General features: G+C 39.6%; 1 protein-coding gene across 2 annotated transcripts; it reads left to right on the top strand.

Moving 5' to 3' along the window:
* Window positions 1-80: 80 nt before the first annotated feature.
* On the top strand, window positions 81-22971 carry LOC146361639 (NLR family CARD domain-containing protein 3-like). Of its 2 annotated transcripts, XM_084921422.1 has the most exons (10): window positions 81-2776; window positions 6360-6415; window positions 6539-6823; window positions 8663-10454; window positions 13014-13187; window positions 13472-13558; window positions 13710-13883; window positions 17197-17370; window positions 18447-18493; window positions 20679-22971. In XM_084921422.1, exons 2-10 carry the CDS (start codon window positions 6364-6366, stop codon window positions 21221-21223), a joined length of 3330 nt encoding a protein of 1109 aa, XP_084777548.1. In that variant the 5' UTR covers window positions 81-2776; window positions 6360-6363; the 3' UTR covers window positions 21224-22971. The 2 variants fall into 2 exon arrangements, with proteins under 2 accessions (XP_084777548.1, XP_084777547.1); XM_084921421.1 differs by lacking the exon at window positions 81-2776 and having other exon boundaries at window positions 6150-6415.
* Window positions 22972-23683: the final 712 nt, after the last annotated feature.

The raw sequence follows: 23683 nt of genomic DNA, 5'->3' as shown, positions 1-23683 counted from the left end.
TCTCTCATGTTTCTGTCATTTTATAAAATCAACTGCTTTTAAAAACGTATCCAATCAAAGAAACGTGGACTGTCACTAACATCTCCCTGAACTCTTCATCAGTGGTGATTTGTCACCCTCTCCTGCTGAGAAGATGAATTGCATGGTGTCAATTTAATTAACACACATGACACGAAGTGTTTTTAAATCTACCTTTTCTAATTGTTCGCAAATATTTATTCACTTGAATTCAATTTTATTTATATCGTGACAAATCAAAACAGCAGTCGCACCTACAATAATACATGCAGAGAAAAACCCAAAAATCATATGACCCCCTATGAGCAAGCACTTTGGCAAACATGGGAAGGAAAAACTGATTTTAACATGAAGAAACCTCTGGCAGAACCAGGCTCAGGGAGGGGCAATCATCTGCTGCGACCAGTTGGGGTGAGAGACGGAAGACAGGATAAATGACATGCAGTGGAAGAGAGACAGAGATTAATAACAAGTGTGGTTCAGTGCAGAGAGGTCTATTAACATATAGTGATTGAGAAAGGTGACAGAAGAAGAAAAACTCAATGCATCATGGGAATCCCCTGGCAGCCTACCTCTATTGCAGCATAACTAAGGGAGGATTCAGGGTCACCTGGTCCAGCCCTAACTATATGCTTTACCAAAAAGGAAAGTTTTAAGCATAATCTTAAAAGTAGAGATAGTGTCTGTGTACTGAATCCAAACTGGAAGCTGGTTCCACAGAAGAGGGGCCTGAAACCTGAAGGCTCTCCCTCCCATTCTACTTTTAAATACTCTAGCAACAACAAGTAGGCCTGCAGTCTGATAGTGAAGTGCTCTAATGGGGTGATATGGTACTATAAGGTCATTAAGATAAGATGGGGCCTGATTATTTAAGACCTTGTATGTAAGGAGTGGGATTTTGAATTCAATTCTGGATTTAACAAGGAGCCAATGAAGGGAAGCCAATACAGGAGAAATATGCTCTCTCCTTCTAGTCCCTGTCAGTACTCTTGCTGCAGCATTTTGGATTAACTGAAGGCTTTTCAGCGAGTTTTTTGGACATCCTGATAATAATGAATTACAATAGTCCAGCCTGGAAGTAATAAATGCATGAACTAGTTTTTTAGCGTCACTCTGAGACAGGATATTTCAAATGGAACAAAGCAGTCCTAAATATCTGTTTAATATGTGCATCGAAGGAGATATCCTGGTCAAAAATGACTCCAAGGTTCCTCACAGTGTTACTGGAGGCCAAGGTCATGACATCAAGAGTAAAAAAAATGTTAGATAGATATAGATATTTCTAAGATTTTCAGGGCCGAGTAAAATAACCCCAGCTTTATCTGAATTAAGAAGCAGAAAGTTAGCAGCCATCCAGGTCTTTATGTCTTTAAGAAATTCCTGCAGTTTAACTAATTGGTGTGTGTTATCTGGCCTCAGGGATAGATAGAGCTGGGTGTTATCTGCATAGCAGTGAAAATGTGTTATGTCTTTTGATGATAATGCCTAAAAGAAGTATGCATAATTTACATAGCTCTTAATTTACATAAACAAATTGGATTCTGATCGATAGATGTGATACAAACCACTGCAGCGCAGTACCTGTAATACCTACAACATGCTCTAATCGCTCTAATAGAATATTAAGGTCGACGGTATCGAATGCTGAACTGAGGTCTACCAGGACAGGCACACAGATGAGTCCACTGTCAGAGGCCATAAGAAGATCATTTGTAACCTTTACTAAAGCTATTTTTTGTGCTGTGATGGGCTCTTTCCGACAGAAAATAGAGCAAGTGCAATCATATAAATATCTTGGGACTATAATCAATGAAAAACTGAACTTTGATGAGAATTGCAAATCGGCCTGTAAAAAGGGTCACCAGCGCCTTTACTGCCTCAGGAAACTTGCTCATTTCCACATTGACTAAAAAATGTTAACTTTGTTTTATCGTTCTTTTATTGAGTCTGTTTTATCTTTTTGTTTGGTAGCATGATTTGGTCAGACCTCTGTCACAGAGAAAAACTCACTGAATCAGATAGTGAGATGGTCCAGTCATCTGATAGGTGAGTAACAGTCCTGTTTAGCCTCCCTGTACTCTACACAGATACAACAGATGGCTTAATCAATTCTTAAAAATGGTTACCATCCTGTACGGGGTGAATTTCAGCTTCTTTCCCCAGGAGGGAGGTTCCTATTTCCAAGATGTAGGACAAAGCGTTATAAAAACAGCTTTGTCCCTGTTGCTGTCACTGAACTAAATAAGATGTGTTTTTTATTTGATTCATATTGTTCAAGTACTATATATGTGTTTTTTGTGAGGTTTTAACTAGGAATGTGTGTTTGTGAAGGGATGCCAAATGCTATCATTTTTCTGCAAAGCAAATTAGCTATGGGTATAAACAAAGTAACCTTAACCTTAAGGTCAGCTAAAAACAACTTTCACTAACACACTGAGTGTTTCTTTGATCTGTAGTCAAACCAGTTTAAAGTGTCACTACAATAGAAACTACAATAGAAGCATAATTTTAATGCTTCGCTCAGTAACAGGACAGAAAGCCTCCAACAAACATTCTTACATGTTTCTAAATTGCAAAATTGAGAATTTCTGATATTGCTTATTCCCTGGTTCCCCACAAGCACCTCCCTTCCTGCTCTTCCTGTTTCGGTTCTCTTTGCTGATCTCCGTGTCAGACGACCGTCTTCAGCACAAACAGCACAGATCTGCCGGACTCACAGGTGGACCAACGAGGCAGAGTGGAATCAGACCAGCAGCAGGTTTGAATTCATCTTTTCTCTCAGACATTAGAGGCAGTTTGTTCTTTAAAAGTTTGACCTGCTTCTGTAACTTAAAGCACTGAAAGTTCCTTCAGCACATGTCTTCTCTGCTCTCCTTTATTGACCGTCGTTGTTCTTGCTTTCTAATGATGCACCATAACGTTTCGTAAAACCCATCTTGTCGTCTTTCAGAAACCGTTTGAAATGTCACTCTAGCCCAAATAGTCGAAGAGTTACATTAGTGCGAAGCGCACATTAAGCGCACCACTAAGCGGTGTTGACTTTTCTTTCTCCAGTCAGCTGTAGCTTGTGAACGCATTGTTCTACCGTAATACACCAAATATCCCCGTAAAACTCAGTCTCTCTTCTTTCAGTAACCATGTGAATTTTTTTCTCTAGCTCAAATGGTCGATGAGTTACGGTAGTGCGAAGCACACATGGTAAAATCTAGGCGGAGTTGAGTTTTCCTTCTTTGTTTAGACTTTTTTTTTTAAAATGAACTTTATTGAACACACAACGAGTGTACAACATACAAACAGATGAAGTATACAAAAGAACAGAACATTTCTGTGTTCAGACAGCTGTAGCTTGTGAACGCTTTGTGCTACCGTAATACGCAAAATATCCCCGTAAAGCGCAACTTCTCTTCTTTTCGAAACCTTTCTCTAGCATAAATGAAGAGTTGCAGTCGTTTAAAGACTGCTTGTGAAATGGGCCCGTCGGCTGGCCATTGGTCAATAAAGCGTTAAGTTCTTCTGCTTTATTTGAGTATTTCACCTTTTTTACTGAAGCACTCACTTCAACCCAGAGGTCTCCTCACACTTTCTCCTTATCGTCTTTTTAATGGACAGGGTGGTAAAAACTCTCTCATGATGTCATTTTATCTCTATGTGAATCCATATTTACTATGAAAGTCGTTTAACAACGTTATTATTTCTGAGGCCACTGAGAGAAAAGAGGAACGCACTGACTGTGAGCTCACCAACACACACATTTACACTTGGTTTGTCTTCACAGTAAAAAACACACTTCCTGCTCCTGATGTTCTGCAATAAAAATCTATTTAAGAATTAACACTGTGATTTTTGTTTTTAATTTGATTTTAATTCAACACACAGGAAATGCAATTTGTAGAAACAATGTAACGCAGTGTAACAGAGCAGAAGCACTAAAATAGACTGATGGATTATTCTAATATCAAGGACAGGTATGTTCAGTTCAGTTTTTCTTCTATGTAAACGGCAGCTACCTGTAGCTGTTAAGGTGGAACCTTTTCTGATATGCTACTTTAAAATCAGTGTGACAGCTCTGACCATCAGTTTGCTTGCCTGCTAATTTCAGAGGATTCGGCGTTTACAGTGCAATAAATCAAATACAAAAAACATCCTGTTAAAACTGTAACTGTAACAGTAACACGGTCATTATTTTTTATTGATTGGTTTATTGATTAGCATTCAAATATCCCAGTGAATACAAAATAAAGATTACCACAAAGCAAGAAAGCATGAGACAAGGCTAATCAAAAGGCATGAAGGCTGAAGCTTATGCTTTACACCAGCGGTCCCCAACCTTTTTTGCGCCACGGACCGGTTTATGCCTGACAATATTTTCACGGACCGGCCTTTAAGGTGTCGCAGATAAATACAACAAAATAAAACTAGTACCGGTACCGAAAAAAAGAAGATTTATTCATAACACACGTGAAAAGACCCAGGAAAACAGAGTTAATGATAAAAATGCTAACAAAATAACAAAACCGATAAAAACCCTGAAAACCATACATTTCACACCTGAGCCTCAACTGTCATGGCCCGGTACCAAACGACTCACGGACCGGTACCGGTCCGAGGGTTGGGGACCGCTGCTTTACACTAACCCTTTTAACAAAAGATCTTTTAGCATGCAGCTCATGTACATAGGGCTCGAAACAAAGACAAACAAAATACAAAGTGGTATCATCAGCAAACAATACACATTTTAACAGTTTGGAAACACTACATGTGTCATTTATATATGATATGGATAATTTAGGGCCCAGCACAGAGCCCTGAGAACACCGCAAGTTACCCTCAACTGATTAGATTTTACATTATTGATTTCGACATATTGATATCTGTCATCCAGGTAACTTTTCATCCACTTGTATGCTATGCCTCTGGAGCTGAGAAAGTACCAGAACACAAAAAGAAGAAAAGACATCTTTTCAGGAGGTCAGAAGGAACCCACCTCAGTTTTCATTCACTCAAGCAAAAGTTCCAGCAAAACAAATATTTGAAAGATTAGAAATTAAAACATCAAATCTATCACATAGATGACCTTTGACCTGTCACCTGAGCAGGAAGAAGAGAACAGCCTGAGGTTTCTCTGGTTTATACTGCACCTTATCCTAGTCTGTGTGACATCAGAACATAGCAACCGCTTAGACACCACACTTCCTTTTTTTTTTTTTACAGCTCTCTGAGCCACTAACAGTCACATGACTGTAACAACATGAAGTTGATGAACTTAATGAAACGAGAAACTAGTTCCTCTTCTAACACAGGCAGACGTGCAGAGACACCTTTGCTCTCGGCTCTGTAGGTTTGCACATCTGGTTTAGATGAGATTCTGCTTTCTGTCCAACATTTTTGGATGCAAATAAAAGTTCAGATTGTACTACAACACACAACACAGAAAAAAAGTAGTAACCAGGTAATAGTAATAATACCAAACATGTGTTTTCAAACAACTTCAGTAAAACATCCTGTTAAAACTGTAACTGTGTTTAACAGGAACAAGGTCATTGAAATCATCACTTGGTGCTGCTGTCTCTTGTGTCTGTACAGAGTTTGAACCAGAAGGCTGAACTCTTGTTCAGTCACATGATGTTTCTCTGTCTCTGCATCTGTTTCTCTGATTGCAGCTACATTTGAATGAACTGGAACGTCCAATTCTCCAACACGTTAACTCTGCTGATCCTTGGTGTTTAAATAACATTTCTTTCTTTGGCTCAGTCTGCTGTCACTTTGTTTTAGAGAGACAAAGAGATTTCAGATTAACTGGTGTTCCTGCTGCTCCAGCACTAAAGGACAGTGTATGTCACCGCGCTGATGCTTGTTCAGAATTGCAGCAAAGTTAATAAACTTTTGGCTAAATATTCTTAATTTTATTTATATATATGTATATATATATATGTATATATATGTGTGTGTGTGTACATATATATATATATATATATATATATATATATATATATATATATTACTGTAGGAGGATCACACTCCTATACCCAGTTTGGGTATAAAACTGAAGACTGACAGTATAAGTTAAGGATGAGGATAAGGATGCATTTGTGGTTTATAAGGTCAGATTTTTTTTATTATTACACTGAACTAATACCTGAAAAAGTAAAAACATCAACCTTTATTACCTTATTATCATGTGGTTACCACCACATTCACATGTCATTGATGTTTTATTTCAAACAGGTCAGTTTTGGATGTATGTGGCCGAGACACTAAAACCTTAATATCAATAAAATAATGTGACACATGACTGTGTTCACAGTTTCTTCTGTTAAACTCATCTTCTCATGTTTTCATAGAAAGATGATGAAAGAACCTGTAGAAGAACCACCAACTAAAGCAGCTTCTACAGCAGGTAGGAAATCAATGGTTGTCAGTCTAAGGGGCTTGGAAAAGAAAGCAGCTTTACTCAAAATGATCCCCTTGGCATCAGTGTTTGAGGGGGATACATGTTTATGTCTCTTCCTTCTTCTTGTAGAAGAGGAGCTTGCCAGGGTGCGGTCAGCTTTTGTTTGGAGGGTGTCAACAGAAATCCTTAAACAGCTCCTTGAGGCCCTTGTAAGTGATGGTGTCTTAAATGAATTGGAGAAAGAATCAATACTGGAAGGGAACCCAGTCAGAGCAGATAAGGCACGTTGCTTCATTGATACAGTGAGGAAGAAAGGGGACAAAGCCAGCAGGATAATGGTCAGACATCTTCAGACTATAGATCTCTCCCTTTTCTCTCAGCTGCGTTTATACTCTGATCCATCTGCTCAACAAGGTGAGTCCACTTTTCTCTGTAGTTTGTTGAGATGTGAAGTGTAAAACCTCAGAATTTAATATAACGAAAAGCAGAAAGCGGGAACTTCATTCCACAACATACATTTGGATTTATTAAAGGGCTGCTCACAATGGAAAAAAAAAAACCCTTTCCCAAACGGCCATGAAGGAGTGAAGATGTATTGGTAGCAGAATAAACCCTGCAATTACCTCTTAAATCCATGCCTGCAAGACCACTCTCACCACAATCATCACATGTACAAACTACAAACTACTGGAGAATAAAAAAAATCTCTTAGAGACATGCTGAAAACAATTCCCTGAAAAGTAATGAGGTGGAATAAGAAGTATGTTGTACTAACCAAGGGTTTTAAGTGTGTTGTACTTACAGAGTAGTAAACTAAAGTATTACACTTGAGAGAAATTATATCACATAAGCGTTTAACTTAAAATAGACTGCTCAGAGTTATTTTTTTAACATAGATTTTTCTTTATGTGAACAGTAATCTTATTTAGTTGTTAAAACCGTGAAAACTGATTGCCTTAAAAAAAAAAAAAAAACTAGTGTCACTTGTGTGACACTAGCTTCAGAAACCCATGAAGGAAAAATATTCCAGTCTTCTAAGAGTCACAGTATGCATAATCCCTTTTCGAGTTTACGGCAGGAATTTAATGTGAAATATTGAATTCCCCTCAGATGTTTATTTTAAACAGTGTAGGTAGCAGTTGAAAGACAGCATGAAAGTTCAGTGGTATTCTTAGTGACAAAATTTGGAGAAGTCCAGAGTTGAAAACCTGTTTAGTTTGTAAATGTTCCCATTGGTTACACAAGCCACAAAGCCAATTTTTTATTTTACATATGTAGGTTTAAAAACCTTTAGTGTGACTGCACAGAAATTCCATTTATTTAAATTATAACAGAACAGGAGCTTCTTTGGTTTGGTGATGATTTGTTGTATCTCAAGCTGAGCATCACTCAGTGAATGAAGCCAGATTTATTTTTCATGACATCAAGATTGAAGAAGCACAAATAACACAACAATCCAAACAAGAGGAAAAGTAATTTAAGTAACTCTTTGAGACCATTCGTTAAAATGTCAGTGGAAGTACACACTTGATCAAAAAGAAAGAGGAAAAGATTTGAAGAAAAAGGCACCTCTTCACCTTTGCCAAAGTGATATCTTTGCCCGTCCTTCATCACAGAAGTCTGTTTAAAACCAAACACAAAGATGGTAAATGTTGGTATGAGTGATCAGTCGTCACCATGCTCTTGCCCTGTGTACAATCACTAAAAGACACAGATTTGATAATATAATAAAATGACCTAAAACTTGTTAAAGGGAATGCTGGTAAATATATGATGGTTATGTGATGGCTAATATCCATCTGCTTATGTCCAAGAAGATAGACTAAATCATTCACTGTTGAATATAAACAACGTCAGCAGCTGTTTGGTTCTCTCCCACTTCCTCATCATGCTGTTAACAGGCAAAATACTACCTGCTGTCTCTCCTCCAGGCAGATACCCTGAAGTGAAAAAAAACTACAAGAAATATGAATAAACATTAGAATGTAAACAATGTCCAGCATCCAAGCTTTTTGGTTTAGCACTAATGTAACTGAAACAATTTTCTTTTCACTTTAATAGCAGGATGGTGCACTTATAATTAATAACGTGTAATTTGAGATCTAAGTACATTTGAAGAAAAAATATGTAAAAATGCAAAACAAAAAAAGAAGACTAAGAAATAAACAGACTGTTTTTTTTCTTGCTATTGATGCAAAAATTTCCCCGTTGTGGGATCAATAAAGTCTTATCTTATCTTAATGATTTATTTAGAGGCTCTTCAAAGTTGTCAGCCTCAGCTTAAATCTAAGTTGAAGAAGAAGTTCCAGTGTTTGTTTGAGGGGATCGCTAAAGCAGGAAACCCAACCCTTCTGAATAAGATCTACACAAAGCTCTACATCACAGAGGGAGTGACTGCAGAGATCAGTGATGAACATGAGGTCAGACAGATTGAAACCGCATCCAGGAAATCAGATAGACCAGAAACCAGAGTCAGACAAGAAGACATGTTTAAAGATTCACCTGGAAGAGATGAACCAATCAGAACAGTGCTGACAAATGGAGTGGCTGGCATTGGGAAAACAGTCTTAACACAGAAGTTCACTCTGGACTGGGCTGAAGACAAAGCCAACCAGGACATCCAGTTCATATTTCCATTCACTTTCAGAGAGCTGAATGTGCTGAAAGAGGAAAAGTTCAGCTTGGTGGAACTTGTTCATCACTTCTTTACTGAAACCAAAGAAGGAGGAATCAGCAGCATTGAAGACCTCCAGGTTGTGTTCATCTTTGATGGTCTGGATGAGTGTCGACTTCCTCTGGACTTCCACAAAACTACAATCCTGACTGACCCTAGAAAGTCCACCTCAGTGGATGTGCTGCTGATAAATCTCATCAGGGGGAAACTGCTTCCCTCTGCTCGCCTCTGGATAACCACACGACCTGCAGCAGCTAATCAAATCCCTCCTGACTGTGTTTCCATGGTAACAGAGGTCAGAGGATTCACTGACCCACAGAAGGAGGAGTACTTCAGGAAGAGATTCAGAGATGAGGAGCAGGCCAGCAGGATCATCTCCCACATCAAGACATCACGAAGTCTCCACATCATGTGCCACATCCCAGTCTTCTGCTGGATCACTGCTACAGTTCTGGAGGATGTGCTGAAAACCAGAAGGGGAGGACAGCTGCCCAAGACCCTGACTGAGATGTACATCCACTTCCTGGTGGTTCAAGCCAAAGTGAAGAAGGTCAAGTATGATGAAGGAGTTGAGACAGATCCACACTGGAGTCCAGAGAGCAGGAAGATGATTGATTCTCTGGGAAAACTGGCTTTTGATCAGCTGCAGAAAGGAAACCTGATCTTCTATGAATCAGACCTGACAGAGTGTGGCATTGATATCAGAGCAGCCTCAGTGTACTCAGGAGTGTTCACACAGATCTTTAAAGAGGAGAGTGGACTGTACCAGGACAAGGTGTTCTGCTTTATCCATCTGAGCGTTCAGGAGTTTCTGGCTGCACTTCATGTCCATCTGACCTTCATCAACTCTGGAATTAATGTGCTGGAAGAACAAACAACCTCCCAGAAGTCTGAAACGGGACAATCTACACTTAAGCACTTCCACCAGAGTGCTGTGGACAAGGCCTTACAGAGTCCAAATGGACACCTGGACTTGTTCCTCCGCTTCCTTCTGGGTCTTTCACTACAGAACAGTCAGACTCTCCTACGAGGAATGCTCACACAGACAGGAAGAAACTCACAGAGCAGTCAGGAAACAGTCCAGTACATCAAGAAGAAGCTCAGTGAGAATCTGTCTGCAGAGAAAAGCATCAATCTGTTCCACTGTCTGAATGAACTGAATGATCGTTCTCTAGTGGAGGAGATCCAACAGTGCCTGACATCAGGAAGTCTCTCCACGGAGAAACTTTCTCCTGCTCAGTGGTCAGCTCTGGTCTTCATTTTACTGTCATCAGAAAAAGATCTGGATGTGTTTGACCTGAAGAAATACTCTGCTTCAGAGGAGGCTCTTCTAAAACTCCTACCGGTGATCAAAGCCTCCAACAAAGCTCTGTAAGTAAAAATGTACACATCCTTTTATTTTTGAAATATTGATTCTACTTAACAAAAAAACAATCAAGTGAGCAATTTAAGAAATATAAACATCGTGATGGGTGCTGATCCATTAAAAAACCTTAAAAAATTTAAATGAATGATCATCTGCAAGCATATGATCCTTTTGAATTGTCAGAGCAGCAGAAATTATCAGCATTTCTGAGACATCTGTGGGTTTATCACTTATCAAAGTACCTTCCAGAACTGTTTTCTTTGTACCAAAAACTCATGGACCAGTCCGGTGTTCTGTTACTGTTTACTCTTCAGTTATCATTCATTTAATCTCTGGTGTTCTAAAGTAATTTCTCTGCATTAGTGCAATGCTCAGTTCAATATGGGAGTTAACTTTTTTCTATATTATTATTCTTTATTGCCCTGGTTTTCAAACTAGGGTACGCCTACCCTCGGGGGTATGGGAGAGGCTGTAGGTGATACGTGGGACGGGGTAATTACCAATTCAAAAAGTCTAAATTTGCACTAATACAGTTTAATGTGGCTATTACATACATGTGTATATACCACCTTCTGGTGTTTAGCAAAACAATTGCCCTGAGAAAATACATGGGTGCGACTTCCCCAATTGACTGACGCCTGACTGTTGAAGTTGCACTGTTGAAGAAATGGACAAATGGTTAACCAGAAAAAAATGCTCTGCCACCGAAACAGCGGCCACTACCACCAATCAGCTCATATCTGAAGATGCATTTGCCAGTGACCGCGCAGGTGATTGTTCAACAATGTGTTTGTCAGATTGGGATGCCAGCACAGATGTATCTGTGGTTACTAGCCAAGTATCTAGCATAGAAGGAGATAGTCATGTGGAAAGTAATGAAGGGTCTGATGTGGAGCCTCAAAGTGGGAGAAAGCATGTCACCTCTGACTGTAACACAAAGAAGCGCAAATATGATGACAATTATATTTCACTGATGTTCACATGTATAAATACTGGGGATTTTCCCAGCCATAATGTGATAATTGTGCAAGTATTGTTTCACAACTCAATGAAACCTTCAGTATTGCACAGACATTTAGAGACAAATCATCCCCATTTGAAAAATAAACCATGAGAATATTTTGAGCGACAGCTAAAATCACTTTCAACAAGTAAAAGCTGCATTCGAGTGCCAGATCCTATGAATAAAAACAGACCACAAGCATCTTATATGGTCAGTTTTAGAGTGGCTAAAAACAACAAACCCCACACTATTGTGGAGGACCGCATTCTCCCTGCTGCTTTAGATATGGTAGTGAGAATGTTGGGGGGAAAGGCAAAAAAGACAATACAGTCCATTCCATCATCAAACAATGCTGTCTCATCAATGCAACATCAGAAAATGTAAAGCTACTTCAGCACATACGCCACAGTGAATTTTATGCAATACAACTGAATGAGTCCACGGATGTGGCTCCTTGTATATTTGCACAACATTCATGAAGGAACCGTCAAGGAGAACATGCTGTTCTGTAAACCACTCGAAGAAAGGACAACTGCAGTAGATATTTTTCAAAAGCTGGACACATTTATGATCACACATGGACTCGTGTGGGACAGATGTGTTGGCATCTGCACTGATGGTGCACGGGCCATGACTGGGAGACAAAGAGGTGTGGTTTGTGTGTACAGGCAGTAGCGCCAGATGCTTCTTGGGTACACTGCAGCATCCAGAGAGGCTCTTGCTGCAAAGGGAATACCTGTCCGTCTGAAACATGTCTTGGACACCACTGTAAAAATTGTTAACTTTTTGAACTCCCACTTATTTGCTGCATTGTGCAGTGAGATGGGCAGCGAGCGTGAGACTGTATTACTCCACACAGAGGTTTGCTTGCTCTCAAGAGGGAAAGTGCTGCCCTCTGTCTTTGAGCTGAGGGAAGAACGTAAAGTTTTCTTCAGTAACCATCCCTTTGAGCTGTCTGAACATTTGCATGATGTAGAGTACCTTACGTGCCTGGCTCATCTGTGTGATATATTTTCCCGTCTGAACGAACTCACTCTCGGATTACAAGGCGTTTCTACAACCATATTCATTGTTTATGATAAAGTTGTGGCCATGATAAAGAAGTTAAACCTTTGGAAGAACTGCATGGTCAAAAACAACACAGAAGCACACATTATCAAACAGTGTAAAGCATGACTGTAACATGCACCTTCAGGAGCTGGCGGCGCAGTTATGCTGATACTTCTCATAGACGGGCGGGTTAAATGATTGGATACATCACCCATTCACCTCCGTGCCTACTTCGTCATCAGTGTCTGAGCAGGAGAGCCTAATTCAGATCACCACAGATGGATCTTCTAAAAGACCCTGCGCACTGAACAGCCTGTAAATTATTTATATGCAAATACAGAAGTGTAATTAGGATTTTAAGGAAATTTAAATAGTTTCCTTCATTTTATGACTTAAGAGATTTCTAGTTATCCATAACTTCTAGTGGACTCCAATATATTAGTTTTTATTGTCTAGGTTGAACAAATGCCATAAATATAATCTTTCTGTATTTTTTCTTATTTTTTTGTAGGCTGAGCATCTGTGAACTTTCAGAGAGAAGCTGTAGAGCTCTGTCCTCAGTTCTCACCTCCCAGTCCTCAAGCCTGAGAGAGCTGGACCTGAGTAACAATAGCATGGAGGATTCCGGAGTGAAGCTTCTGTCTGAAGCAGTGGAGAGTCCACATTGTAAACTGAGAACTCTGAGGTCAGATCAAGTATATTCATTTTTTTTCTTTTGGTCTTTTTTTTCAGCTGACAAAATTAAACAGTTAAAAATTTAGCCCATAAATGTCAGCTTTATCAATTGTTGTTTTTAAATTAGTTTTAAGTGAAACTGTCACATTTTTAACCTGTTTAACCTCAGATGATAAGGATTCTTTAAAACACATTGCAAGTAAATAGCGCTAAATGTAGTAGTAAGTAGCTCCTTACTGAACCCTGATTACAGTTTAACGAGTGTTGTTTCATTGTTCATGTTTTAATTTTCAGACTGAGTCTTTGTAACCTCTCATTGAGAAGCTCTGACAGTCTTTCTGCTGGACTGCAGAATCTGAACTGCAAGCTGACTAGTCTGAGGTCAGATCAAGAGATATTTTATTTCTCAAAATTAACCAATTAAAGTCCATCCATTTGTTGTTGCATCTTATGAGGTTTCCTGAAGTATTACTGAAAAAAAAAGTGATTAAATATATGAAACATATTATTTGTGTTCTTGATTAATTTTCAGACTCAGCGCCTGTAACCTCTCAGAGAGAAGCTATGAAGCTCTGTCCTCGTTTCTTAGCTCCCGGTCCTCTAGTCTGAGAGAGCTGGACCTGAGTAACAACAACGTGCACGATTCAGGCGTGAAGCTTCTGTCTGGCGCAGTGGAGACTCCACAATGTAGACTTAAAACTCTCAGGTCAGGATTCAAAAATGTTCATACACTGTCATTTAAAATCTATATTGTTGCACAAACAGCTAAGCTTAGCAATTGTTAAGTGACCGTTTATTTACCTTTGAGTGGATGATTCTACTCTGAAAAACAGTCATAACATTTTTTATAGTCACGTTTTGTTTTTGTTATCGTTTCTTTTTAGAAAATTACTTTATGAACTGATAAACTTACATATATATAGCCATTTTGTGTCTATGACATACCAATATCCTTTCATGCTGGTAGGACAAAAACTTCCAAATGACATGTTTAAGGTTCTTATGGGCATTAATGATATAGAATTTTGGGAAACATTATAGAAATGTCTTCATAGAAATAATCAGTATAGGAGGTTATTGGTGATATTTATTCACTGTTTAATTTTAATTTACACAACATAATGTTACATTTCTTAAAATTGAGATTTTTATTCTTTCTTAAAAACAGAAGTCTTTATTTCAGAGGAACTTCTGTCCACTAAACATAAAATCCCAATTTCTGACAGTATTCTGAAGGTTCTTGCAGTATTGATTGTTCATTACACAATTATTAGCAACATATTCCTAAATATTTGCTCAGATTTACTATTTTTGTCAAAAAAAAAAAAAAAAAAAAAGAGAATTTTGAGCCTGACTTCATCATAAGAGGAAGATAGGACAGCTGGGTGAACTTCAGTGACTCAAAAAAGCAGAGAGAGAGAGAGAATTATCTCAAAAAACACCCATGGTTTGAAGGAGAAAATAAATCCTGCCCAAATATCAGTTCTAAGTCATATTAATGCAGAAAGTATATTTTCTTTAGAAAGTAGGAAAAAACCTAAACATAATAAAGTTACTTAATTGTTATTCTAACCTTTCCCCTGCATTATGTGCAATGAAAAACTGATGGAATGTTTCATAAGACTGTAACCCATTTATTACAGGTGACCTATTTGTTAACAGTTCTCTCAAACTTTTTTTTCACTTTCTTTTTTCCCCACTAACACTTTTGGTGTAAATATTTCATAAAGGGGAGAAAACAGTGTAATAAAAACCTCAGACTGTCTAAGACATGGCATCCACAGAAGTAGAAGGAAAGTTTCTTCATCCTGTGTTAGCAACCTTGGAACTTAGGACATGTTTGTTCAGTTTTAAAAAAAGGTATTGGTCAACGTGAAATATACCCATGTGATTGCCTGTAATAGGACACTTTTTTGGGGGGGGATTATTATTTTCAATTAATTAAAAATAAGACTCATGGTAGGCATTACTGAAGCAGTTCCGACCATGGGTTTGACTTCCCAAAACACCAGACCAGCTCTTGCTCCTCCCACAAAACAGCTTTAAACCTGTGTGGTTACCACAATAAATGTAGTAGTCTTCCCCAAGTATATTTCATTTTATATACAATGCAGTACCTCTTCATTCTTCATATATCCATGCTGGACATTTTGATAGACTTGGTCTCAGATTTTTTGTAGTTTATTGCTCTTGTTTAAGGTCAGAAGTTCTTGTACATGTAGCAACCCACTCGTTATACTGAGTCTAACCCCGCTTGCCTCAGTTTCGACTTCCTAGTTGGGGTGTTGGGTTCTTTATAGCACAGATACCACAAATGGTTCTCGTATGGACAGGAATCAGGGATACTAACAGTAAACCCCTGCATAAACATTAAAGAAAGAATTGACCCCAGACCACTCTTTAGCACAGAAGCTGAACATTTACTGAACATAAGGGTAGGGCAGACAATGTACAAAAACACACTTTTTTTTTTAAACTCATATGATATTACAGTTTCATTCAGTAAATGAAATATACTCTTTGAATACCCTTTAAAATTATATTAAGTCTTAGTGGTTAACTCACTGATACCTTATCAGAAATACGCTATGTAAATATACTAAATGCACTATACTCACATATAGGCCCCCAGCACACTGACATTCACACTCATTACAGGCCAGTTTGTCAACTGGAAAACACAGACGGAAACACAGGCGGTGTCTAAGTACTCAAGTATGCAAGTCTGTACTCGTGTTCTTGCTAGTCTGTACTTTGTAAAATTAGACAGAAGTCCAGACTTCCTCAGAACGCAGCGCAATCATTCTACAATTGGAACGGCAGTGTAGCTGGTGATTTCTCAGCTCCAGAGTTTTACTGCCATCTCCCGTCAATTTAACTGTGATTAATATTTGGAATGGAAATTACACATGATACCTTTTTAAACTCTTTTTTTCTTTAAGAAAAAAAGAGTTTAAAAAGGTATTTTAAGCAGTTTGGCAAAATTCGCTATTGCATATGATTTGTTTTATAATGTCTAACAGGCTTTATACAGTTAAGTACAATCACGACATGACAGAAAGACAAGCTTAATCTCTCTATTAAGAAAAATAGTATACATGTATGCTTGAATAAAAACAAACAGGTGAGATGTTAGAACGCTTTTATTTTTATTTTTAGTAGACAGTCAAGCGACGTGCCGGGAGTCCGCTGTTCTCGCCAGCTCTAATGAGCCTTGACCTTCCAGTCAGCCATTGAGCTGGTGGGCTAACAGACCTCTCCAAAAATATCAGAGCACTTTTGCATATATGTGATGTCTTGATAAATCGAGCAGATATTATAGGTTTACACAGCTACATTCTCATCTGAAAATATCTTAATAGTTTATTTTGTGTCACAGAAACAATAATATTTAAAACTTTTTAGCTGCTCTTCTCTGCCATTGCTGTGTTTGAGTTTTGGACAAAAGTCCATAGGAATTATAAGTACTTACTGCGGAATTCCTATCCGGGCTACATCCAGTACATACACTGGATGTAGCCCAGTGGTGGGGCGGTGGTTTCTTTGTCGGTTGCAGTTGCCCCTGCAACTGAGATGACCGACCTTGCTGACCATACATACAATACACAAACTTCACGTTGGGGAGACAGGAATGTGTGTAACACAAAAGGGCAGATCAGGAGAAAAAAAGAATTTCTGCTCCAACTGATCCCCAAAGTAGTTGGCATGAGGAGAAGACAAAAAACTTCAGCACATAAAAAGCACAAATATCATCACATCATAACACCATAAAAACACAAGACAAGCAACATGGGGGAGTATGCCAATGTGCACAGCTGCATCTTGGACGCAGCTTTCTCGCTGATATTGTAGTGTGTTGCCTTACTCTGTTAACAACTTGAAGTGTCTATTGTTGTCCATTGGGAATTGTCTCTTATAAATAAAGTTAAATGAAATTGAATGGATGGACATTGAAAGATGTTATTGTATCTGACAAACAGAAAATCATAGCTCACAGATGGAGTGTTGTGTGTTTTCAGTCTGTCAGGCTGTTTGGTCACAGCAGACGGCTGTACTTTTCTGGCCTCAGCTCTGAGCTCCAACCCCTCCCATTTGAAAGAGCTGGACCTGAGCTACAATCATCCAGGGAACTCAGGAATAAAGCTGCTGTTGGCTGGACAGAAGAATCCACGCTGGAGACTTAAGACTCTCAGGTATGGGGAAGAGTGTCTGATCGAACAGGAAGAGAGTACTTGAACATATTTATTGTGGATTCAACTGTGAATGTAGAGAACAGTTAACATAAAACCTACGCTTAAGCTGAGAATGATTTTTGTTGAACAAAATGTGCTTTGCTGCTAATCATCCACAGCAGTTCACTGCTACATCCACACGTACCCGGGTATTTTTGAAAACGCAGATTTTTCTATGCGTTTGCACCTTTCGTCCACACATAAACGGCGTTTTTGGTCAGTGAAAACGGAGATTTTTAAAAACTCCGGCCAGGGTGGATATTTTTGAAATATTTCTCTGGACGAGAAAAACGGAGAAAACGCAGCGTCAAAGGTGTGCGCCTTTTTTGACGTCACAGTGTGCCCCACGTTATTGTTTCGGTGAAATGATTTTCTACAATACTGTTACTGTTAATTGTACTCTCTGCAGTGTTTAAATGCTTACATATACACACACAGTTACTGTCCCTCCACACATATGACTCGGTTCTGCTTCTATGCCCCATCCTTGTTTACTATTTCCCACCGAGGCTTCTAGACTTCTGATTGGCCAACATTTCTACACGGTTAGGAATATATCGCCACCTGTTGCTTTGGCATGTTCCTAGCAGCGTTTTCCTTCATTTCTGCATTTATGTGTGGACGGGATTATTTTTTAAAACGAAAACGGAAAATCTCCGTTTTCAAAAATACCCGTGTACGTGTGGACGTAGCCTTAGTATAGTGTTGTTAGCTACCATGCTGTTAAATCTTTGTATATATAAATAAAATATTCAAAGATCAGTGTTTGCTGCCTTCTTCACATATTTAGGTTTGTATTACCATAGTCAGAGATGCCGCTGTTGTTCATTTTATTATTTTTAACATTGTATGCTAGCCAACAACAGTCGCAATTAAATTTTTATTGTTATATTTTGATGGAATAGAATATATATTTGAAAATGAATGATTTTCTAATTCTCTGTTTGTCTTCATTAAGTTGTCAGCAATCAGACAATAACTCCGACTGGAAGTAATCTTAATGACAAATGATTTTTCCTCTCCCCTCCTCCTTCCAGGGTGGAGCCTGCTGGAGTCCGATGGTTAAAACCAGGTCTGAGGAAGTGTAAGTGCGTTTTTAATGTGATTTATTAAAACAAAGCAGTACACATCCAACCATCTTCTGTCAGGGTGCCCGGCTTGTTGACCCAGTGTTTTCAGTTAAGCTTTGTCACCATTGAGTTTTCCATCCCCGTTTCCTGTTTTACTGTCTTAGTTATCTTTCTGTGTGCATTATGTTCTGTTCCACTTCCTATGTATTGTTAGTTAGATTAAGTTCAGCTATGTACTCACCTGTTTCTTATCATCCTCATTATCCAGTGTATTTAATCCGTCAGTTCTCCTCAGTTCCCTGTCTTGTCACATGTGTGTGTTACCCAGTTCAGTTTAAGTCAGCTTATGTTCTCTCCATCCATTCCTTACAATATGCACCATCTACATCCCCAATCTGCCAGCGAGTCCTGCATTTAGGTCCCCTCTTCTCTCTCACCACACCACACCACGATGCTGACAGAATGACGAGATTCGTGCTGCGAAGACATGATATGAACCCAGTGGACCTCGAATTATACCAATGGCAGCAGGCAGCATTCTTCTTTCTGGAAAGAGAGCTGGGGGTTAATCTGTGGCTTATGCTCCAACATGAGCTTGTCTTTGAGGGGATTCATCTGGCTCTGGAGAGTCCTTGAAGGCACTGCAGTCCTCCACCTGCTGCCTCGCCTGCACGTGAGCCTTAGCCATGGGAAATAGGCGCCAGCCGCTGATCTCCGGCTGCTCGGTCCTCATGCGTCCACCTACTGCCTCATTCACTAGCACTCCCACCTTGTCGTGGCAAAGCGGCTCCGCCTCCCATCTCATCCTGATGGAGGTTACATCATTCAGCAGGTCTGTTGTTTCTGTCAAGAGGAGGCAAAGCTCCCGCTGCTGCCGCTGCTCTCGCAAGCAGCAATATCTGGTGGTGAGTGAGTCAGACATTTTTCTTCATTTTCACCATGAGCCAAAGACTCCTCCTCACCATAGACCAAATACCCTTTCTTCTACTAAAAAAGCCAGTGATTGGTTATTGTCAACCTATGGTGGATTGTCAAAAAAATGTAATTACCACCCTGCACCCATAAAAACTGTTTTTCCCTTTTAGGCTTCACAAAGGACATTCTTAAGTCCAGATCTGATCACTTCTCTCATCCTGTCTCCATGCCAAGACCTGTCTCCCAGCCCCAAGACCTGTCTCTCAGCCTGCTCCTGTTCGCAGTGCCGTTAGGGCCCAGCCAGTCCCTGTACCACTCCCCGGGCAGATAGCGCTCAGCATTTCCCCGCACCCTTACTAGTTCCTCGGGTAGGGGCAACTGACGTCCAGCCGTCACCCATTCCCATGCCTGCTCCCAGGGCAAGGACAGCTGAGACCCAGTCCACTCCAGCACCCATACCTGTTCCCCGGGCTTGGGTGACTGGTGTCCAGCCAGCTCCTGCACCTGTCCCTGCACCTAAGGTGAGGGAAGCCACTTAACCCATCCCTGCATCCATACTTGTTTCTCGAGTTGGGACGGCTAGGGTCTGGCCAATTCCTCCACCTGTTCCTGTGCCAAGTCTCCACCAGAGGTTTCCCACCTGCGGGTCCTCCTTTTTCTTCACTGGAGAGCTTTGCCAAATCACGCCACCAGCAACCTTCCCACCTGTTAGAGGTGTCCCATCACCTCTGCTGGTCCACAGTGGAGCATCGCGGGTGCTGCCGCTGGCCACACGACCACCCATCTTAACTGATTTGTCTTTGGCACTGGCCACACAGTCGCCCACTCGAACTGATTCATCTTACGTGCATGCGGTCATCCACCCAAATTGAGTCATCTTAGCAACTGGTCACGCCGCCGCCCACCGAAACTCATTTATTTTTAACTCATTATCCAGTATATTTAAGTCATCAGTTTTCCTCAGTTACTTGTCTTGTCCTCTAATCTGCATGTGTGTTTTCTGGTTCAGTTCAGTCCACCAGTCATTCAGTTTCAGTCAGTTTATGTTCTGTCCGTCCAGTCCTTGCAATAAACACCATCCACATCCTCAATCTGCCTGCAAGTCCTGCATCTGGGTCCTCTCTTCTCTCTCACCACACCACACCACACCACAACACTGACATCTTCAAACTGTCACATCACTGATTTACATCTCCGATGTCAGTAGTTATCATCAAAGTGTTAATCAATGAACAGATGATGGATCCATAACTGCAGTTGGATTGTGTTTGTTCTCTCCATCAGATTCCTGTCAACTCACAATCGACACAAACACAGTAAATAGAAACCTCAAACTGTCTGACAACAACAGGAAGGTGATACATAATATTATGGAGGTTCAGTCATATCCTGATCATCCAGACAGATTTGGTGTTTGGCCTCAGCTGCTATGTAGTAATGAACTGACTGGTCGCTGTTACTGGGAGGTCGAGTGGAAGGGAAACATTTCTATATCAGTGAGTTACAGAAGAATCGGAAGGAAAGGAAACAATGATGACTGTTGGTTTGGACTCAATGATCATTCCTGGAGTCTGCACTGCACTGATGGTGGTCCTCAGTTTGTCTGTCACAATTGCAGATCCACAACCATCCCCCCCTCCTCTTCCTACTCCTCCTCTGCCTCTAACAGAGTAGCAGTGTATGTGGACTGTCCTGCTGGCACTTTGTCCTTCTACAGAGTCTCGTCTGGCACTCTGATCCGCCTCCACACCTTCAACACCACATTCACTGAACCTGTTTATCCTGGATTTTTATTGTCTTTTCATGGTGCCTCAGTGTTTCTGTGCTGAGTTGAGTATAAAGAGTGTCCTCCTGTTAGAGAAATACTCTATGCATTTTAAGGTTAATGGATTAAATCAGTTGATGTTTTAAACGGTTCTAAATGATTCCTTGTAAACTTCTTCCTCTTCACTCCTTTAAAGATGGAAGCTACAATTATTCCAGGATCCATTCTTAGGAATATTTTAATGTGCCTGAATAGCACTGCATATGCTGTGTTTCACTTTAGTTTGAATGAAACATGAAAACTATCACAAAGGGCCCTGGAGTAGAATCTGGTGGATTTTGGTAATATACATTAGATTTGTTTTGATGCTATTTTTTTAAAGCTGTTTCATTGTTATGATTTCAGATCTGAATTTTATAAAATGCTGCATCAAAAACAAAGACAGATGTGTTGATGTCCACAAATGACAATTACCTCCAAAAGCACCTTTTAAACAACCTTCTGTATTTTGAATACATTGCTCAGTTTGAGCTGATGTTTGATATCATTCCTTTTTTCATGACTTTTTTGATCACTATCATATTTTACTGTTTCTATTTGAATTTTAGCTTAGAGCTTATTTTTATTGTATGCATATCTCTAATGCAGCCACAGCAAAACAGCTGCCAGATGTCACGGTCCTAGGTCTGGTGACCGAGTGCTTATGTTTTGATTATTTATTAATATTTAATCTTCTTTGATTTAATGTTTTTCATAGTTTATTCTTTTGTATTTCTAGCTTCCTAAGGCTACGTCTACACTAATCCGGATAAATTTCAAAACATTTTCGTCTAAAAACACTATGTGTCCACACTATTGTTTTTAATCATTTCCGAACAGTTGTTCGTCAACACTGAAACGCCTGAAACGCTTATGTTACTGTTTTGCGCATGCGTGAAACGTAAGATGATTCAACCTGCGTTATTTCTGTCTGCCGTTTATTTACTTTCCGGCTATTTAAAACATCGCAGCAAAATGTTGAGGAAAAGCACCGGGTTTTTTAAATGGACTGACAATGACATGGAGTTGTTGTTGTGAGTAACACAAAAGTACAAAGTTGCAAAACTGATTGAGAATTAAAGAATTTGAAGAAAAGCTATCTGAAGCATGTACAAACTGATATTAATCTTTAATAGGGCTGTTAAAATTGAGAGCAAGCAAAACAACTACTGTATAATGCCCTCTGCTATCTTAGTTTAATTAGTCACATGACTGCATCACATGACTAAAATGCGTCATTGTTTCCGAAAGCCAGTGGTTACGCTGTCCACACTGCGACAGCGTTTTCAAATGTATCCACTTTGGAGAAAGGTTTCAAAAAGCTCTGTTTTCCTTGGCCAAAAACACCATCTCAGTGTGGACGGAAGGCCAAAACAGAGAGAAAAAGAGTCTTTTTCAAACGAAAATGTATTAGTGTGGACATGACCTAAGTTATTTAGTATTTTGTGATTTCTAGTTCTTAGGTTTTGTTCCTGTGCCTTCCATGGTTTGTGTGTTATGTCTCTAGTGTAGGTTTAGTTCTTTCTCCATGTTTATTCCCAGTTCTGTATCTCAGTGTGAATTACACATATATATTTTATTGTAATAGTTCTGTTTCCTGTGTGATGGTATTCTGTTTGTATGCCATCGGAGTGCCATATGGCTGAGCGCACACGGTCTGGGTTCAAGTCTAACCCTCGGCCCTTTGCTGCATGCCTTCCCCTCGGTCTCTCCTCCACTTTCATGTCACTCTTCACTGCACATCTATTTGATAAAGGATGAAAAAATGTTGAAGGGCTTGGGTAACTGTTCATTTCATTATATTTTGAAAATGGGAAGTGGGCGCAGTAATTAATAGAAATGTGCGCACATTCATGGAAATGCAAAATATATGTCAATAACAGTTTGTACAACTCTGATGAGCCCTGGTATGACCACCTTTATTCTTCAACACAGCCTGAAATTTCTTAGGCAGGTTTCTTGTAATTTTTGTAAAGTAGTCTTTAGGAATAGTTCTCCAGGATTTGTGAATGACATTCTGCTCCACCGTGTTTTACAAATGGCTGTAGACATTCACTGTTGATCCTCTCTCTTGACTTCCACACATACTGATAGTGATTTATGTGTTTTCATCACTCCATCAGACCTGTTGCCACCTGTTGATTTTGACACCTATGTAATTCCTATGTAATTTGGCATACCCCGTATTTTTCTCCCCATTTCCCTTCCTTAGCAGTGGCTTCTTGACAGCCACTCTTCCACTGGGACCATCTGTGATTATTTTAAGTGAACAGTACAAGGATCAACTGAAAGTCCAGAGGTATATCTTAGGTCTTTGCTGAATTTATGTTGTATATTTATGTTTGAATGATTAAAAGGTCAGTGGTTAAACCAGAAAACAAACAAAAAACATTTTTCTAAAAATGGTCAATTACAGGGACTAGACTAAATATGAGTGAAAAAAGGTGGAATGTCCAAAGATAACTATTGCTTAAGAACACTTTTT

This window comes from Perissodus microlepis, chromosome 23 (assembly GCF_051167445.1).
Source record: "Perissodus microlepis isolate ML-2025 ecotype Zambia chromosome 23, ASM5116744v1, whole genome shotgun sequence".
NCBI lineage: Eukaryota > Metazoa > Chordata > Actinopteri > Cichliformes > Cichlidae > Perissodus > Perissodus microlepis.
Note: the sequence above shows the minus strand (reverse complement) of the source record. Positions and strands in the feature narration are given on the sequence as shown.

Excerpts from the sequence above, each read along its gene's own strand:
- LOC146361639 (XM_084921421.1), top strand. The coding sequence starts at position 6,307 with ATGACTGTGTTCACAGTTTCTTCTGTTAAACTCATCTTCTCATGTTTT. Across the intron at positions 13,559-13,709 it reads TGCAAGCTGACTAGTCTGAG|ACTCAGCGCCTGTAACCTCT; the intron begins GTCAGATCAAGA and ends ATTAATTTTCAG. Across the intron at positions 17,371-18,446 it reads TGGAGACTTAAGACTCTCAG|GGTGGAGCCTGCTGGAGTCC; the intron begins GTATGGGGAAGA and ends TCCTCCTTCCAG.